General features: G+C 38.6%; 1 protein-coding gene across 1 annotated transcript in view; it reads right to left on the reverse strand.

Annotated features, from left to right (window-relative positions):
• The window catches only part of LOC128745905 (uncharacterized), a 53,086-nt gene extending 43,530 nt beyond the window's left edge, over positions 1 to 9,556 (reverse strand). Inside the window, exons 1-2 of the mRNA XM_053842970.1 lie at positions 9,474 to 9,556; positions 9,243 to 9,400 (exon numbers count right to left, since the gene is read on the reverse strand). Of these exons, the coding sequence (XP_053698945.1) occupies positions 9,243 to 9,400; positions 9,474 to 9,556 (241 nt within the window). The remainder of the gene's footprint in view (positions 1 to 9,242; positions 9,401 to 9,473) is intronic.
• Between the last annotated feature and the right edge of the window lie 10,886 nt (positions 9,557 to 20,442).

Genomic DNA, 20,442 nt, shown 5'->3' on the forward strand with positions numbered 1-20,442 from the left:
TATTGACATGTTTCTCACTTTTCTTGAATTTCATTGCAAATTGTAATCACATACACATACATACATACATACATACATACATACATACATACATACATACATACATACATACATGCATACATACATACATACATACATACATACATACATACATACATACATACATACATACATACATACATACATACATACATACATACATACATACATACATACATACATACATACATACATACATACATACATACATACATACATACATACATACATACATACATACTTCAATTACGTAGTCGTGCTAACGTAAGAACTAGAATGACTCTTAAATGCCTTGGACACTTTACTTTTTGTTCTTACAAAGTATAAAAATTACCTTTTTGCCGACCGGTTTCGGGTAAGTAGTTACCCATCTACGGGGCCGAGTCCAACTAATTATGTTGATGAGAGCAGCTACATACTTAACTTTGTTAAGCCGAAGAGCGGCGATACTATTGGAGCATCATCCTCGTTCATCAGTGGCCGCTCAGCAGTGAGGATGTGTAATGACTCCCACGCAGAAAGATGATGTACAGCGAATCAGCATGCCATTCTACCCGAAAGCCACCAATCCGATTAAGCAACGCCTTAAACGACGTGGGTATCACGTAGTGTACAAAAACAATAATACACTACGGGATTTACTTTGTAACACGAAAGATAAAGTCCCCGCCGAAGAAAAATCGGGAATTTATCAAATCGAGTGTCAAGATTGCCCGGCGATATGTATTGGCCAAACTCGTCGAAAAATTAAAGTCCGCGTGAAAGAACATAAAGCAGCAACCGAAAATAAACGTACTAATGACTCCAGTGTGGCAATGCATGCCATTAGCAGTGAACATGTGATAAACTGGAATAGTGCTAAACTTTTAAAAAATGTACGAAAAACATCACATTTGAATGCGTGGGAGTCATTACTCATCCTCACTGCTGAGCGGCTACTGATGAACGAGGATGATGCTCCAATAGTATCGCCGCTCTTCGGCTTAACAAAGTTAAGTATGTAGCTGCTCTCATCAACATAATTAGTAGGACTCGGCCCCGTAGATGGGTAACTACTTACCCGAAACCGGTCGGCAAAAAGGTAATTTTTATACTTTGTAAGAACAAAAAGTAAAGTGTCCAAGGCATTTAAGAGTCATACATACATACATACATACATACATACATACATACATACATACATACATACATACATACATACATACATACATACATACATACATACATACATACATACATACATACATACATACATACATACATACATACATACATACATACATACATACATACATACATACATACATACATACATACATACATACATACATACATACATACATACATACATACATACATACATACATACATACATACATACATACATACATACATACATACATACATACATACATACATACATACATACATACATACATACATACATACATACATACATACATACATACATACATACATACATACATACATACATACATACATACATACATACATACATACATACATACATACATACATACATACATACATACATACATACATACATACATACATACATACATACATACATACATACATACATACATACATACATACATACATACATACATACATACATACATACATACATACATACATACATACATACATACATACATACATACATACATACATACATACATACATACATACATACACACATACATACATACATACATACATACATACATACATACATACATACATACATACATACATACATACATACATACATATATACACACATACATCACACACATTGAATACAATCAACATTTGATTGATATGTTTTGATTTCACACGTTTTGACGGTTTAATGTACGGTGCTTAAGTGTTAAAGATTGAATAACTTTTGAATGAACCGTCCGATTTTAAATAACTCGGTTTCGTTTAATACATCTCAGCAGTAATTTTCAAATAATAATAAAATGTGTGATGTTTTTAATTGAATTAATTCTTAAATGCTACAAAAATAGGTTTTAAATACTATTTTTTTACATTTCTTTATGTAACTTTCAAACTACAAGTTCAATCGTCATGAAATTTGGAAGTTAAGGGTTTACAAGGCTCGTCTTTCATATGCAATCAATTTTGTTCAAATCGGTTAAGGGATCTATGAGATAATGAAGTCCCATATTTTTCGTATTTTTATACATAACTTTTGAACTAGAAGTCCGATTAGTATGAAATTCAATAGCGACCAATGGGACACCTAGACCTTTTATTTGACACTAAGAACATTAAAATCGGTCCAGGCATCTCCGAGAAAAGTGAGCGAGATTAAAAGCGTTTCACACACACACACACACACACACACACACACACACACACACACACACACACACACACACACACACACACACACACACACACACACACACACACACACACACACACACACACACACAGAAAATGCTCAGTTTTCGAAACTGAGTCGAATGGTATATAACATTCGGCCCGCAGGACCTTCTTTCCATTTCCGGTTTTCCAAGTGATTTCTATACCTTTATACTATTATAGTTATATAGTAGAAAGGCAAAACGTGCGCATTAGAGTTTTGACTAGGAAAACCTGGTTTTAGGTTTATCGAACCTTTGGAAGAGTTTTTTGAAATTGCAAGCTCTAACGTCTGGTAGAATTCAAATTTTGATTAATCCCCCTAAAAGTGAAATAAAACAATTATTTTTCTTCAGTTTCAATACAACACATTGATGTGTTCTGTAAAGTTTAAGAGCATATTATTACAAGAAACTTTGCTGAAGACAGTAACCTTCTATCTCTTCAGCGAAGAGAGAAAAATCTTATTTATTTTATACGAATTTGTAAAATCAGTTTTCCCATTTTAGCTCGTTTTGTAATTGTTGTATGACTTTTTCATGTTGTACAAATAGTAAAAATACACAACTTTGCTGAATATAGTATACCTCTATGATTGCTTGTTTAGGAACTGTAGAACTTTGATTATAAAAATATCCTAATTTTGTCCCCGAATTACTCGACTATCGACAGACGGATACATTTAAAACATTTTACATTTGCTGATAGTTTTGTTGCATACAGACACCATTTTTCCATATGAAGAAACGATAGAAAATTCCAGTTGGGACCGATTGTGGTACACCTCACTTATTGATTGCTTCGTTTCTGTGATGTCAGTTTTTGGTGATCTATTTTCCCAACAGTTTAAAGTATTAATGCATTGAATAATTATGGCATTTTGCTCATAACAAGTTTATTGAAGAATATACGTTGGTTAAACATCGATTTGTAACTTTATAACAATATGGCATTCTAAAATCTACACGTGTTGTACAAAATACAACAGCGTGAGTAACCGAAGGTTAATAAAAATTGATTACAGGAAATTATGCATAGTTCAAAACCTTTAAACTAGACCTTTACTACGCAATGTATATATTAAATAATAATATTTCCTCTTACAACTTACTTTTACTTGCATTTCCTCAAATTAGTAACAACTTACTTATACTTACTCAGCAATTTCATGAAAAAAGGATCTATCAAAACTTATAAGTGCTCCCATTTTGATCAAATTTTGTAAACTTTTTCAATCTCCAAAAAAATTATGTAAACAAACGCACTACGCAACGTTAACGTAGACGAAGACCGTATAACAAAGGTTCTTTCACTACTAGGTGGATTAAATCGGGTTTTATATCAAACGAGAGGTTTTGACACTACGAATATACAGTAGAGATTTGTATAACGCGGATTTGTAGAACGCAGATTTCTATAGCGCGGGTACCACGATATTTCTATGACGCGGTTTTCCGCATATAATAAATACACGTAGTATATGGAAATTGAGTTAATTGGGGCTAAACTCGAATTTTGAGCGATTTTGAACAGATACAACCGTGGTGTTTTTTAAGAAGTTATAGAGTCAACTGTTATGACTCTCTAAGTGATATACGGAAACCACAAAGTAACGGGAGGTTCTGGAATATCCGTTGAAATTTTCGTATCTGTAAAGTTGGTTAAAATTGGTAAAATATTTTTGAAGTAACTAAGGTCGGGTAATTGATACAAATTTTAAAAAAAGTAATAAATAGGTGACCTTAGGAAGCCATAAGGTGGTCCTCCGGAAAATTCAAAACATATCGTGAAAATTTTGAGTGTAATTTGACTACACTAGAAGTAAATTTCGACTATTCGTGGCTCAATTTGGCCATGATTCACCGGGAGGAAATTCAAAGCTTACCTGAAATTGGTCACTGGAAATGCAAAGGTTTTAATTTGTAACGGATCAAAATGAAATGGAATATCAGCAATCATCAACTAAATAGGCCGCTCACGACTCGGCCGCCAAAACGTTCGCTGGAAAATTAGGATTTGCCGTCAAAGTGAACAATAAGTGAAAATTCATGTTGAAGTCCGCGTTACAATTTGAAAAAGGTTTGATATAAAACAATTCAGATTTAGAAATAGAAATTATGCAAATACTGCGAATGCTCGCTGACAAATAAACGAGGTTATTTAGCAAGTTTGCTGAAATTACCAATTTCACTAGTGTAATTTGATAGATGTGGTATAGTAAACTGAACTACCGGTAACATTTACTATACAAATTTACAAATCTAATAGCAAATATATCAACTTTTGTATAAACTCTACACCAGGTATTGAGCTCTTCTGGGAAAATTTTAACCGAAATCTAACCATCGTAGTTATCCATGGCCATTCCGTAATCCGCGTTGACGGTATCTAATATTTTTATGGGCTTTACCGGAGAAAAAGAGAGAGAAGTATTACTGCTTTTGTTTTCACCTTTTCCTGGACAATTCAGAATGGGGCTTCTTGTAAGAGCGAACAGGCTACGAAAACTTTGTTGCTTTCGTCAACACGATAAGCAGTTCGATGACCTTGATCATCAATTTTAATCCTCTAATTTCGGATCTTTCGATGCATTTCATAGTGGCCAGGTTGAGTCAAAAACCGCTGAATTTATATTCCTATTTCACATTGTTCAATTCGAGGTTGAAACATAATTCCGAACTTAAAGAACAATTTTCGCTCGTTGACGGATGTTCCGGATTTGTCGAAGAATCGTGTGAAGGCTTCTCAATAGCACGAATTGTTTACTTTACTTATATTACGCCAAATAATAAGCCATAAGGTCTTCAAAAAGAATTTTGAAGCTATGAGAAGACTTCACAGAAATGAAAATTTAGCGGATGTTCCGGAAGCTCTGGAAGACCAAGAGGAGATTTTTTATGTCTCAACAAGCATCTGCAAGATGGAAAAATATATACTTGACATGTTTCCCAAAGGAACCATGGTCGTGTTGATTAAAAATTTCCTAAAATTCGGGTATAGCCCCTATTAACTCAATTTCCATATGCTACGTGTAGGGTATTGTCGTTATCGTCGGGCCACTGTTATGGTCGGGCCATCACGATTTTACAGTTTTAGTAACTCATGATATCTATGATACAACCATTTTAAAACTACTCACTGTGATAGCTAACTTTTCACAATATTGTGAGTTTCAATCGTGTATTCAAAACACCCGTACTGAATTCAGTAACTAATTCTTACAAAAAAAAGTTTTCCAGGTGCAATGAACTTTTCTTCAAGAAATGATTCATGAAATGCAATTATCGAGATAAATTTTGAAAATGTATGAAGTTTGTTGTGCTGCACACGAAGACTATAGAAAAACCCCCTCCGGTAAGGTGTTTGAGAAGGCTAAGGTGAAATACTAGAAAGGCGCTATTTGTAAAGGTCGGGCCACTTGAGTAGTCATGGTTGGGCCACCATAATTTTAAGCGCAGAAGCACAATAATCGCTAGAGACTGTCAGTCACGTAAAATGTCATGAAATAAAGCCAAATTAATACGATGAAAATCTAGATTTTTGTTGTTTTTTTTTTCATTTTAGTTGAACACTTCGGAAAAGGCGATTGTAGCAATATTAATTCTACAAGATCGCCAAAATTTCGCAAAAATGCAATTAAAAATAGGATATTGGTACCTATATGAGCCGGTGTTCACGGAATTCATTCTTTTCATGTCTCTATATAGAATTTCAATACGTATGTCTTAGATTTTCTGCGGTGGCCCAACACATGGTCCGACTATGGCAACATTTTTTGTCTTCACGTAAATGCCTATAACTTTTTTATTTTTCAAGCAATCAGTTCAAAACTTTCCCGAAATATATCTTATTCTTAGACCTTTGCAACGATGTATTTAGATTTCCAAAATTCCTTTTGAAATGAAAGTTATGGGTGATTTCTAAAACGTGGCCCAACCACGACGACACTCCCCTACTTATATAACGCGCTTCATATAACGCGGTCCCATATAACGCGGGTAATACAAATATCGACTGTATATACAAAATTTCATAAGAATTAGTTTTATCGGTCATAAGATATTAACCCTCGGACACTCGCGCCAACTTTTGTAACACGGTTACTCGCGCGCACAATAGCCCTAACCAAAGAAAACGTGCGTACTAGAGTTTTGACTAGGAAAACTTGGTTTAAAGTTTATCAAACCTTTGGGAGAGTTTCTTGAAATTGAATGCTCTATCGTCTGATACAATTTAAATTTTTATTAATCTCCCTAAAAGTGAAATAAAAAAATTATTTTTCTTCAGTTTCAATATAACACATTGATATGTTATGCAAAGTTTTAGAGCATATTATTACAAGAAATTTTGCTGAAGACAGTAACCTTCTATCTCTTCAGCGAAGATAGAGAAAGCATATTTAATGTATATGCATTCGTAAAATCAGTTTGTATATTTTAGCTCTCTTTCTAATTGTTGTATGAGTTTTTCGTGTATTACAAAGTTGTATAAAAATACACAACTTTGCTGGATATAGTATACCTCTATGTTTGCATGTTTAGGAACTGTAGAACTTGGATTATAAAAGATACCCTGATTTTGACCCCGAATTACTCGACTACCAACAGACGGATACATTTTAAACATTTTACATTTGCTGATAGTTTTGCTGCATACAGACACCATTTTTCCATATAAAGAAACGAGAGAAAATCGCAGTTGGGGCCAATTGCATACCACCTCACATGCTGCTTGCTTCGTTTCTGCGATGTCGGTTTATGCTGATCTGTTTTTCTAACAATTTGAAGTATTCTTTGACGTAATGGCGAACATCATAGTTTGTTTATAAAGTGCTGTGATTATTTTCAACCAATTACGTGTGAAATTTTGCGTGCACATTAGATATTTCGTATCAAAAGTGTACATAAAGTGATTTAAATCAAGATAAGTACAAGTGCAGTAGCAATTGCTACTTATTTTGGTTAAATTTTATTATTTTATTCCCGCCACGGCCGGTTGCCGTCGGTGCTGGTTATTGTTTCGCCTTTCTACTATATGAAAATATAGTATAAAGGTATAGGAATCACTCGAAAAACCGAAAATTGAAAGAAAGCCTAGTGGGACGAATGTCATATACCATTCGACTCAGTTTCGAAAACTGATCATTTTCTGTGTGTGTGTGTGTATATGTGTGTGTGTGTGTATGTGTGTGTGTATGTGTGTGTGTATGTGTGTGTGTGTATGTGTGTGTGTGTGTGTGTATGTGTGTGTGTGTGTATGTGTGTGTGTGTGTATGTGTGTGTGTATGTGTGTATGTGTGTATGTGTGTGTGTGTGTATGTGTGTGTGTATGTGTGTGTGTGTATGTGTGTGTGTGTGTGTGTATGTATGTATGTGTGTGTGTGTGTATGTATGTATGTGTGTGTGTGTGTGTGTGTGTGTGTGTGTGTGTGTGTGTGTGTGTGTGTGTGGAACGCTTTTGATTGAGCGTTGAGCCAACATTTCTCGAAGATGACTGGACCGATTTTAATGATCTTAGTGTCAAATGAAAGGTCTAGGCGTCCCATTGTTCGCTATTTAATTTCATACTGATCGGACTTTTAGTTCAAAAGTTATGTATAAAAATATGAAAAATATGGGACTTCATTATCTCATAGGTACGTTAACCGATTTGAATAAAATTGATTGCATATGAAAGGGGAGTCTTTTAAAACCTTAACTTCAAGATTTCATGACAAATGGGCTTGTGGTTTGAAAGTTACATAAAGAAATGTGAAAAAAATGTATTTAAAACTGCTTTTTGTTGCATATAAGCATTAATTCAATAAGAAACATCCTACAATTTATTATCATTTGAAAGTTACTGTTGAGATCTACAAAACGAAACCAAGTTACTGAAAATCGGACGATTGATTCAAAAGTTATTCAAACTTTAACACTTCTGCGCCGTATATTAAACCGTTAAAATGTATAAAATCGAAATAAATGAATCAAGGGTCGATTGTATTCAAATGTGTTATGTATGTGTATGTATGTATACATGCGTGTATGTATGTATGTATGTATGTATGTATGTATGTATGTATGTATGTATGTATGTATGTATGTATGTATGTATGTATGTATGTATGTATGTATGTATGTATGTATGTATGTATGTATGTATGTATGTATGTATGTATGTATGTATGTATGTATGTATGTATGTATGTATGTATGTATGTATGTAGGTATGTATGTATGTATGTATGTATGTATGTATGTATGTATGTATGTATGTATGTATGTATGTATGTATGTATGTATGTATGTATGTATGTATGTATGTATGTATGTATGTATGTATGTATGCGTGTATGTATGTATGTATGTATGCGTGTATGTATGTATGTATGTATGCGTGTATGTATGTATGTATGTATGCGTGTATGTATGTATGTATGTATGCGTGTATGTATGTATGTATGTTTTTTTTTTTTTTTTATGTGAGGAAACGCTCTATGCCAGGCACACTGATGATGTATGTGGCAGAGTGTGGGACTCTAACCCACTAAAAACCTCACGGGCGTCTGACCTTAACCCCCCCGGAACTACCGTTAAGTATTACTTCGGGGGGAAGCTGTGTTTGTAAACTGCTCCGTACACCTGTCGAGATGTGAACCGATCCGGGGATGGCGACTTTCATAACGTCCACTCCTTCACAGCCACCCTCTCAGGGTTCTGCCATTCTTGATGCTACTCCTGCTCCTTCACCGTCCACTTTCCTTGCACCTGTCGAGACGTGTACCGATCCAGAGATGGCGACCATCATGACTTCCATCTCCTCACGGCCACCCTCGCAGGGTTTCTTATTGGGCTCAGCACTACTCAGTTGAGTTCGCCACTGCACTACCACTTCGCCTGTCGAGACGCGAACCGATCCGCCCTCGTAATGTTTCTGTCCAAGCTTGGTTTGCTCCGTCCCGCTCGTTACTCCACCGATGCGTCTGTCGAGACAATGCTAATCGGGATGCATAATTCGCTGATCGTTTCTTCACTGTCGTTGCAGTTGCAACCTACTCTGTACGCTCTGCCTGTGCAATGCTCCGTACACCTGTCGAGACGTGCACCGATGCTGGGACGGCGGCCAACTTAACGTCCATCCCTTCACGGCCACCCTCGCAGGATTTCTTTCCGTGAGTGTTGTTATTTTGTCAACTTTCACTCTGCTATCGTCGACTTGAGTAGTCCCCGGCGGTGAAGCTACCCTACTCCGACGAGAAGTTCCCCGGCGGTGAAACATTCCCCGGGACCGATTACATGAGACCTTTTTTTAAGGACTCGACTGTTGATCCTCGCGCCATTTTCGCTGCAGCGCCGACATGATTTGTGTGATGGTTCGGCTGATTATATTCCACGTGTGAATGTCGCGACACATTTTTTGGACTACATTATCTGGGCTGGAATCCTCACCGCTGGTGGCAAACATTTCGCTTCGCATTGCCCCGAATCGTGGGCAGACAAACACTACGTGCTCCGGTGTTTCTTCTACTTCAGCGCACTCCGGACAGAGAGGTGACTCTGCGTGACCGAATCTATGTAGGTACTTTCTGAAGCAACCGTGGCCTGACAAGAATTGAGTCAGGTGGAAGTCGACTTCCCCGTGTTTCCTGTTCATCCATGTGGACACATTCGGGATCAGCCGATGAGTCCATCTTCCATTGATTGCATTGTCCCATTCCACTTGCCACTTACGCAATGTATCTACCCGTGTTCGTTTTCGAGCTCCGCCGAGGCCTCTATTTCTGTAACATTCTAGATCCTCCTCCAATACCAATCCAATGGGAATCATGCCGGCAATGACGCAGACCGCTTCCAGTGATATGGTGCGGTAGGCGCTCGCTACTCTCATGCTCATCAGTCTGTACGTACTATTCAAACGCGATAGATTTCTTTTCGTTCTTAATGCCGAGATCCATGCAGGGCTGCCATACCTAAGTATTGACGTGGTAACACTAGCCAGAAGCCTCCTCTTACTACTATTTATCGCCGAATTGTTCGGCAAGATTCTGGTTAGCGCTGTGATCGCTTTTGCTGCCTTCTGACAGGCATAATCTACGTGGCTATTGAAATTTAGTCGGTCGTCGATGATCACGCCCAGCTGCTTCACGTCCCGCTTACAGTCGATGATGCATTCTCCAACTATGATCTTTGCCTGCTGCACTGCCTTTCGGTTGCTAATCACTACCACCTCTGTTTTATGAGCTAATGCCAGCCTATTCTCTCCCATCCAATCTTCCACCATATGTATGGATTCCATGGCGAGTACCTCCACCTCTTCTCTTGATTCGCCAGTTACTACCAACGCCACATCATCAGCGAAGCCGACAATCTCCACACCCCTGGGGAGGTTCAGCTTCAATACTCCATCGTACATCGCGTTCCATAACGTCGGGCCAAGGATGGAGCCCTGGGGAACGCCTGCCGTGATTGTAATCCTTCTCTCCCCTCTGTCTGTCTCGTATATCAGTGTACGATTATGAAAGTAACTTTTCAAAATCCTGCAGAGATACACAGGAACCGTCATGCTAACCAGCGAACGGGCGATTGCTTCCCAGCTGGCGCTATTAAAAGCATTCCTCACGTCTAAAGTGACCGCCGCACAATCGCGATTTCCTCTTCTTTGTTGTTTCTGGGCCTTTTCCGCGGCATCCACTACCATTCGTATGGCATCTATTGTGGACCGGCCTTTCCGGAAGCCGAACTGCTTGTTTGACAGGCCGTTCTCACTCTCCGTGTACTTGGTGAGTCTATTCAGGATTACTCTCTCTAGCAGCTTGCCAACCGTATCCAGTAGACATATAGGCCTATACGCTGAGGGATCGCCGGGGGGTTTACCCGGCTTCGGCAGCAACACCAGTTTCTGGCGCTTCCAGGTCTCAGGAAAGCTACCTTCGTCAACGCATTTCTGCAGTGTGGTCCTAAACATGTCTGGATTCTCCATGATTGCTACTTTCAAAGCCAGGTTCGGAATTCCGTCTGGACCTGGGGCTTTCTTTCCCTTCATGGCCTTCGCCAGCTCGATTAACTCCTCGTTGGTGATTCGAGCTTCCTCTACGTGCTCCGTCTCCTCGCCATACGGGGGGCTTGGCCAGAGTGTTATTTCATGTTGCGGAAACAACCCGTCGATAATGGCTTTCATCTTCTCCGGACACCTTTCGGGTGGTACAAAAGGACCTTTAATTTTTGACATGGCAACTCTGTAAGCATCTCCCCAAGGATTCGCGTTGGCGCTACGACAAAGTTCCTCAAAGCAAGATTTCTTGCTGAGCTTAATTGCTTTGTTAAGTGCGGTTCTTGCTGTCCTGTGCACTAGTATTCTTTCTTCTCTATCGGCCTCGTTGCGAGCCCGCTGACTTCTCCTTCTGGCACGAAGGCAATTTGCCCGTAGCTCGGCGATCGTCGTGTTCCACCAGTAGACTGGGCGGCGACCGTTCTTCGGTCTCTTTATCCTCGGCATAGTGGCATCGCACGCTCGTGTTAATACTGCCGTCAGCACTTTCGTACTTAGGTTCGAAGGAATGCTTTGAAACCTGAGCGCTTCAACAAATACACCCTTGTTGAAGCACGCCGTTTTCCACCTCCGCTCGCTTATCTGTCCCCCATATGATTCCATCTGCGTCCCGTTTCCAATGCGGTACCGAATCGCTTGGTGGTCACTGTGGGTATATTCCTCACACACTCTCCAGTTCGTAATCCTTGCCGCACCAGGGCTGCAGAAGGTGACATCAATGATGGACTCCCGGTCTTCCCTACGGTATGTGCTAGTAGTGCCTTCGTTTGCTATAACTACATTTAGCTTTGCTAGGGCCTCTAGCAGACTGCGACCCCTTGGATTGGTGAGGCGGCTTCCCCACTCAGCTGCCCAGGCGTTAAAGTCACCGGCGATAACAACTGGTCTCCGATCGACCAGCGCCTCCGTCAGCTGATCCAGCATCTGGTTAAACCGCTCTATTGTCCATCGTGGAGGCGCGTAGCAGCTGCAGATAAAAACACCGTTAATTCTAACGATCACGAAGCCTTCTTCTGCAGAATAGACTACTTCTTGTAGAGGATATCTTCCCACCGTCCAAATTGCCGCCGTTTTCGCCTTGTCCGCTGCCCAATTCCCATCACCAGATGGGATTCGATATGGCTCCGAGATAATAGCTATGTCACTCAGTGCTTCCACCATGGACTGCAAGAGCAGTTGTTGTGCTGTATCGCAGTGATTCAGGTTTATTTGCGTCACCTGCACTATGATCTAGCAGCCGCCGCCTGTTTAGAGACATCTCGGGCCTCCTGTCACGTGTTTATTGCCATCTTCATTTGGACAGATCAGGCATTTCGGTGGCTTCCTACAGTCATGAGCTTTATGACCATCTTCACCGCACCTTCTGCATAATTTGCTCCTATCAGGTCCTTTGCAATTTCTTGCAATGTGGCCGAACTCTTGGCACCTAAAGCATACTTCCGGCTGCTTTGAGATACTCAACGGACATACCGACCAGCCCACTTTGATTTTCCCAGTCTTCAGTGCCTTGTTGGCTGCTTCAATAGGAAGTTTTATCGTAGCTACTTGCGTTCCATAAGGTCCCTTTCTCATGCGGATGGTCATTCGGACATTCCCCAACTCGCATTGCTCCTTCAAGGCTAGTCTGGTTTCTTCCTCCGAAGTAACCTCGTCCAAATCCTTGCACTGGAGAGTCGCTTCCGGGCACAGAGCTCTCACTGCCACCGCGTCACCCATAGCTCTCTCAGTTAGCTCTTTGTAAGAGGAGCTACTAACTTGCGGGTCCTTTTTCAGCTCGAGGATTATCTCGCCATTACGGGTGCGTCTAATTTTTTGCACATTTGCACCTAGCTCCTTGAGTTCCGGCTTTGTCCGCATGGCACGCAGAACCTCTTCGTACGAGTCACCGTTTGCTTTCACTATTAGCGCTTCGCCTTTATTCCTTCCCTTAATGAACTTGCGTTGACCGGATCTACTTCTGTTTGTTTTTTCGTTTTCTTTGTTCCCGACGACTTGCCACGGAGCTTGGCTGTCTTCTTCGGTGACCTCTTCGGTAGTCAGCTGTCTGCTAGTGCCTGGCGTCTCCTTAGGTTTCTTGGAGCCTCCTGGTCTTGCATCTCCTGGCGAAGGTCTTGGCCTCTTCGGCGTGGAGAGAGACCCGGATTCTGTCCCCTGGGGATTTCCTTTCGCCTTTCCTTTCACTACCGCCCGGTTCGGTATCGGTGGTGCTTCATTGGCGTTTGCCAACGCTTTTTCAGCCGTTTCCAGTTTCGTTCGCAGGCTCTGCTGTTCCTTATCGACAGCGTGAATAGCGGACTTTAATCTTATCGCCAGCTGCTTGATCTCCTTGTTCACGTAGTGTTTGTCCTTAACAAAGCCGTAGAGTTCTTCGGCAGCTTTCTTGGCCTCCTCTAGCTTCGATCTGCCATACGGTAGTCCTTGTTGCACGACCTGCAGATTGCTTTTACCAGTGGCCAGTACATGCTGTTCTCCTTGGGGATTCTCGCTCCTTTGGGCGTTTGCCATAGCAACCTCGGTTCGAGTTGGCGAACGCTGTAATTTCGCACTTCGGGCGAACGGGTCTTCCTCTCCTTTTTCTCCTACTTGTTGTGGTGTTTGTGGATCTGTCTCCATGCTGTTGGGTCCCAACTCTAGGCCGCTATCTCCGCTCGTACTTGTGTAGTCGCCTTTACGATCCCATGGTGATCTATGCAAGCAGGGAGGCCATGGCTAGGGACACTCCCCCCTATCCTTCATGGGGATAGGGACGTCAGCATCCTATCAGCGTTAGTCAGGAATATATCATCTGAGCCTACACCACCGCACTTGGACGTGAGTGACGAGCTTTGAACGTACCTAAAGGCCAGCCACGGTTTTAGTGGGACGGATGGCCGCTGTACCATTAGCCTACTCGCCGTTTCGGGAAGGTGTCACCCTTCCTTACCTAAGGTAGTAGAATAGCACAGCCGTCAGCCCTATAGCGTCTAATCCGATCGTTTTCCTGCCTTTCCAGTATACCATAATTAGGATCTTCCTGGAACCGATCCTAATGTGCCCTCGGCACTCCTGACCTGGCTTTTAGGTTTAAAGTCCTGAGCTCTAACAGGACACTACGACGTCTGCAGCTAGTTTAAGGGACTTGAGCTATGCTTGCGTGTTTACACCACTGCACTACGCCACCCGTAGGCACTATGTGCCCCCTCTCCCTGTTAGCACACAACCGAGGATGCAACCAAAGACTGGTATTCGGTCGACCCTAGGCCCGGTTGCGTCCCAGCCGGCCCCGCGTGGAGGTAGGGATGAGAGTTCCCGCTCCCATTGAATGGCTATATAGGGTCGTACAAAACCAAACTGGCTTTGATCGGCACCATAACCGCTGGGTTAGGGCGTTCACCGGCCATGTATGTATGTATGTATGCGTGTATGTATGTATGTACATACATGTATGTATGTATGTATGCGTGTATGTATGTATGTATGTATGCGTGTATGTATGTATGTATGTATGCGTGTATGTGTGTATGCATGTATATGCGATTTGCAATTTTAAAATTTGCATAGAAATACAAGAAGATTGAGAAACATTTCAATTGTCATTTTCTTTACTTGCTGTTACTCGCAATCGGACGAGCAAAGCAAAAAGCGAAGAAAAGTATTTGATTTAATCATATAGGTATAGTGGTGTATAGTATTTAAAATACTAATGAGTTGATTTTCTCAAATAAATTTGTACCAATTTCAAACAAATTTTGCGCATCAACAGATGCTTTTACAATCAATAGATGCTAGAGCTTAGAAATTTTATATGAAAAAGAGGAAGAAATACTAATAATTCTGTACAATTTGTTTTCGCTAGTGACACTTTAAAAGACAATATCATATGTCATGTATGTCATATTTTAATACATAAATTAATATGGGTCCACTGTCCACTCATATCAGGAAAAATAACAAGCGCCGAAAATTATGTCGATCATATGGCCATCCTCAAGCATGTTTATGGCGCTGCTTTTGTTTCTTTGATCTCATCGTTTCCTAAAACATCTAAAGGGCAATATCATATAAACGATACGTTCAAACTAATGACTATTTTTTCATTAAAGTTTATTCCAAAGGAGCTCTAGTTTCGATTTTCATGCAAAAATAATTAACTGAAAGAGCGCCAACTAAGAAAAAGTCTAATTTCACTTTTTCGTTTTTCATATCTAATGCTCTACTCAGTTATTTTTTCAGATGCAGATATTACCTTTTTTCAGATATAAGAATTTTGAATAATAAGGAACGGCAGAGGTGGGCACCGCTAATCAGCTAACCGCTAACATTTTAGCTAGCGAGTAGCACGTTCGCTAGGTTTTAAATGTGCTAGCGCTTCTATTATCTTCCGATAAACATAAGTACTACTAAATAAACTACCAGCCACTAATTTTTGAAAATAATTTTTGGAAATAGTTCAACTAGCCATGAATGAACTATATTTGCTCGCGTCGCGAACAGCAACGAGCAATTTTATCAATTTGTAAGAAACCGCACACTTATTTTTATTATTATTTTCAAAAATTAGCGGCTAGTAGTTTATTTAGTGGCACTTTAACTTATTGGAAGCTAATGAAAGCGCTAACAGATTTGAAACCTAGCGAACGCACTACTCGCTGGCTAAAAGGTTAGCGGTTAGCTGATTAGCGGTGCCCACCTCTGAGGAACGGATATTTAAAAATATAGTCAAGTTAATTATAGATGTTCCTAGGAAATTAAAAAATAATTATTGCGGCAGTAGAAAGGCTAGGTCACACCGCTAGGTGGATTAATTCGGGTTTTTTTTATTGTCTGCCGGCGCGCGCTGTGTGTACGATTAACATCCACTGAGTAGTAGGCAAAATGGAATGCGCAAAGTGTAAGGAAATACTGCTGATCAATGATTTGGTTTGTTGCTGCGAATGCAGTGGGAGATTTCACTCGCGCTGCACTATGGTCCAGAAAGCGATTTTAGACGGACAAAAATGATTGCGCCTTAACGGGATATTCTAGCTCAATGAAGTCTTCGGCAACTTTTTGAATGAAAACATGACGCATCTTTTAAAAGGGTCGTCCAATGTTCAGATGATACCGTAACAACAAGTCAAGTAATATTTTTTTAAATAAGTTTGTTTTCTATTTTTTAGTTCCAAAACATTAAAGATAGATTAATTTCACGTAACTTTTCTAAACATTCCAAATTTCTAACTCTTACGTATTGTCAGCAGTGGACCTTTGTTTATGGACGACCCGTAAAATCATATTTCCTCTTATAACTCATTTATCTCAACAGATAGCTCAATATGATGTTCTACAAAGATTTGTATACGTAAGAGAAGAATATTTTTGCATAAGACTATTTTGCTTTATCTTTATGAGTTAATAAGTTATAGCCGAATTCAGGTTAAAAACAGACCAATTTTACTAAAGCATAACTCAAAAAGTGGCAAACGGATCGTGATGAAACTTTGGCGATTTAATATACACATATGCATAAAGTTTTTAGCAAAAAATGGTGAAGGTGTTATTTTTTTAAAAAAAGATAAAATTCTTTGAATTTCATGATTTACTATAGCTAAAATTGTCGTTTTCTTCATAGATTCACATTCAAGTAATCAAGTATGTGACCATGGAATACTATACGCAACAAATATACTGGCAATGACCATGGTTGATACTAAAATAGTGAATGAATTCAAAGACTTACATTCGCAATCTTGTTTTTTAAGCGAAAAAGCTAAAAGAATGTTTAATAATAACCTTGAATTAAACGATTTTTACGATCCCTTTAGATACTAACACGGACTTTTACTGTTATACGTGTATATTCGCAATATGAAGATGTTTTTGAAAATATTTTATAGACTAAAAATAACTGCGATGTGAAAAACGACGAGGATGAAGCAGGGCTGCGGAAAACTTATGATTTGCGCGTAATCAAACTACTTACGAAGGAAATTCCACTAATTGTTATATTTACCATTGAAATTCAAGAATAATTCTATTATGATTTTTAAATCCATTTAAAACTCTAAAATTAACAATGGAAATAAATCGGGATTTTTTTTCTTTATTTTCAATCTTCGTATTCCACTGAAACGCTCAAAAAACTTCAGTCAATTTCAACATTTATCACATATTACTAGACACCACGTTGATTTATTTGAGCGAATGCACGTGATGCTAATAATTATTAGCAAACATATAACCAACCCTTCAATGGGTAGACTTCTGTAGATAGTTTTTGCTTTGAGAGTCTCAGAGCCATATATGAAATTTATTCTAATTGGATAACATAATATCTGTGCTGAGAATAGATTGACATTTTGGCATCAGCATTACAACATTCTGACTATGCGTTTAAGAGTTCTTATGTTTTAAAATCAAAAAATCAGGAAAATTGTGACGAAAATAATTGCACGAATTTTGTCAATTTTTACTTTTGAAAGCATAGGACATCTAGAACAAAATGTTCGACCTCAAAAATATTCAGTGATGAACTACGCACTGAGTTTTGTAATATTTGGAAAAAACAAGGATTGGATATGAAACCCAAAATAAAGATTTTATAGTATGCCTTAACTGTTGCTAGTCCTGATTATTACTTTTGCATGAATATCAAATCTTGACTTTCTTTTGAGTGTACTTTCTTGAAAAATAGTCATTATCTATCGTTGCCTCTTTAGAAGGTTAAATATGTACAGTTTCGGGAATACACAGAACAATCTATATGTATAGCTCTATGGCTGGTATCCTTTGCCTCCGACAGTGTAAATAGTATTTAGATTTCTTAATTATGTAATTGATCCGCATATATATCATAGTTTTTCTCTCAATGTAGGCATTGATACCAAACGTATCAAATAAACTTCATGAATATTTTTCACTAACAGATTGAAAAGACCGCGATTGTCGTAAGATAAGCGTTTGTATTTGTCTCGATAAAAAATAAATAGTAAAGCAACAAGCTTTGTATTATGTTTTAAAGACATTTTCTAAAAAAATAGTTACACAAAATTGTGTTTTAACGCTTTGAAACTGAGCAAGAAACTGTGACTGGGCAGTTAGGGATGGATAAAACGAGAACTTTAGCTACAATAAATCATAAAGTTCAAAGAATTTTATCTTTTTTTTTTAAAAATAACACCTTCACCATTTTTTGCTAAAAACTTTATGCATATTTGTATATTACATCGCCAAAGTTTCATCAAGATCCGTTTGCCACTTTTTGAATTATGCTTTAGTAAAATTGGTCTGTTTTTAACCTGAATTCGGCTATAACTTATTAACTCATAAAGATAAAGCAAAATAGTCTTCTGCAAAAATATTCTTCTCTTACGTATACAAATTTTTGTAGAACATCATATTGAGCTATCTGTTGAGATAAATGAGTTATAAGAGGAAATATGATTTTACGGGTCGTCCATAAACAAAGGTCCACTGCTGACAATACGTAAGAGTTAGAAATTTGGAATGTTTAGAAAAGTTACGTGAAATTAATCTATCTTTAATGTTTTGGAACTAAAAAATAGAAAACAAACTTATTTAAATAATTATTACTTGACTTGTTGTTACGGTATCATCTGAACATTGGACGACCCTTTCAAAAGATGCGTCATGTTTTCATTCAAAAAGTTGCCGAAGACTTCATTGAGCTAGAATATCCCGTTAAGGCGCAATCATTTTTGTCCGTCTAAAATCGCTTTCTGGACCATAGTGCGCTGTGTTGGAATTGGTAATTCAACAATGAAATTGATCAACGCAAGCGAAAATGTTCTGTACAAGTGTAATAATTGCCTATCAGTTCAGAGTTGTGACGAGTTGAATGTATCGGTTTTGGATGTCATTGTATTAAGAGACGAGATGAAAAAACTCTCGGCCTCCATTGCGGATATCCAAAGCAACACTGCTACTCAGATAGGTAACAAGTTGAATCAATATATATAGAATGCCAGTGTCGCTGCAGTGCTCGTGGTAAACATCACACATTTGAAAATTACGTATTTACACTGTATGCGCATATGTGTGAGTGATCGATTCGAAACGGGAATCTGATTGTCAAACTAAAAAGGCAACCCAATAAAAAATCCTTCTGCTTTTCCGTAAATCACGTAGGATAAATCACCCGATTTGGTCGTTTTGGGGTATTTCGTCGGGAGGAAAATTTTCTATTGGGCAATTTGACAATGTAGTTCCCGTATCCAAGACACGAACCAGCAACATGTTTGCCACCAAAATATCCATGAAACACCAGCGACACTGGCATTCTATATATATTGATTATACTACACTCTTAAATGATTCTACCTGTAAATAGGTCAGATTTAGTTAAAGCTAGGTTGAAACTACTCAAAATGCCCTTAAAGTGTACAAACTCAAACTTTGGGTAAAAATTTCAACCAATTTTGGCTACTTGCTACACGGAGAATAAAAATGTAGTTTCAACCATATTTATGGTTGTTTTACGCACAAACAAAAATCTCGTTTTGTTTCAAACTGAAATGAAAATATTTATTGTTACATCAATGTCAACTTCAAATTTGAAAATACTTTACTTTTAATTCAAAACTGTTATTTACTTGATTCAAACAGAATCTCGTTTGGAAACAACAATATTTTCAGGTTGTTATAAAAATATTTTATTGAGGCTTAAAACAACAATCATTTTGTTTGAAACAAACCGGAGTTTTTTCGCTCCGTGTACCGATAATTGAATTATTCTCTATGACAAATAACGCACTTGTAAGTTCCTACTACCTATTTTTTGGTTAAAAAACTACTCAAAATCTGAGTTTGTACACTTTAAGGGCATTTTGAGTAGTTTCAACCTAGCTTTAACTAAATCCGACCAATTTACAGGTAGAATCATTTAAGAGTGTAGGTAACACGTTGAAAATCGGAATAGAAGAATTGAGCTTAAATGTAAATGGTACTATAAATAGAAAGGTTGCCGATTTTGAAACATTATTTCATGAAAAATTGGAA

Source organism: Sabethes cyaneus, chromosome 1 (genome assembly GCF_943734655.1).
Source record: "Sabethes cyaneus chromosome 1, idSabCyanKW18_F2, whole genome shotgun sequence".
Classification (NCBI taxonomy): domain Eukaryota; kingdom Metazoa; phylum Arthropoda; class Insecta; order Diptera; family Culicidae; genus Sabethes; species Sabethes cyaneus.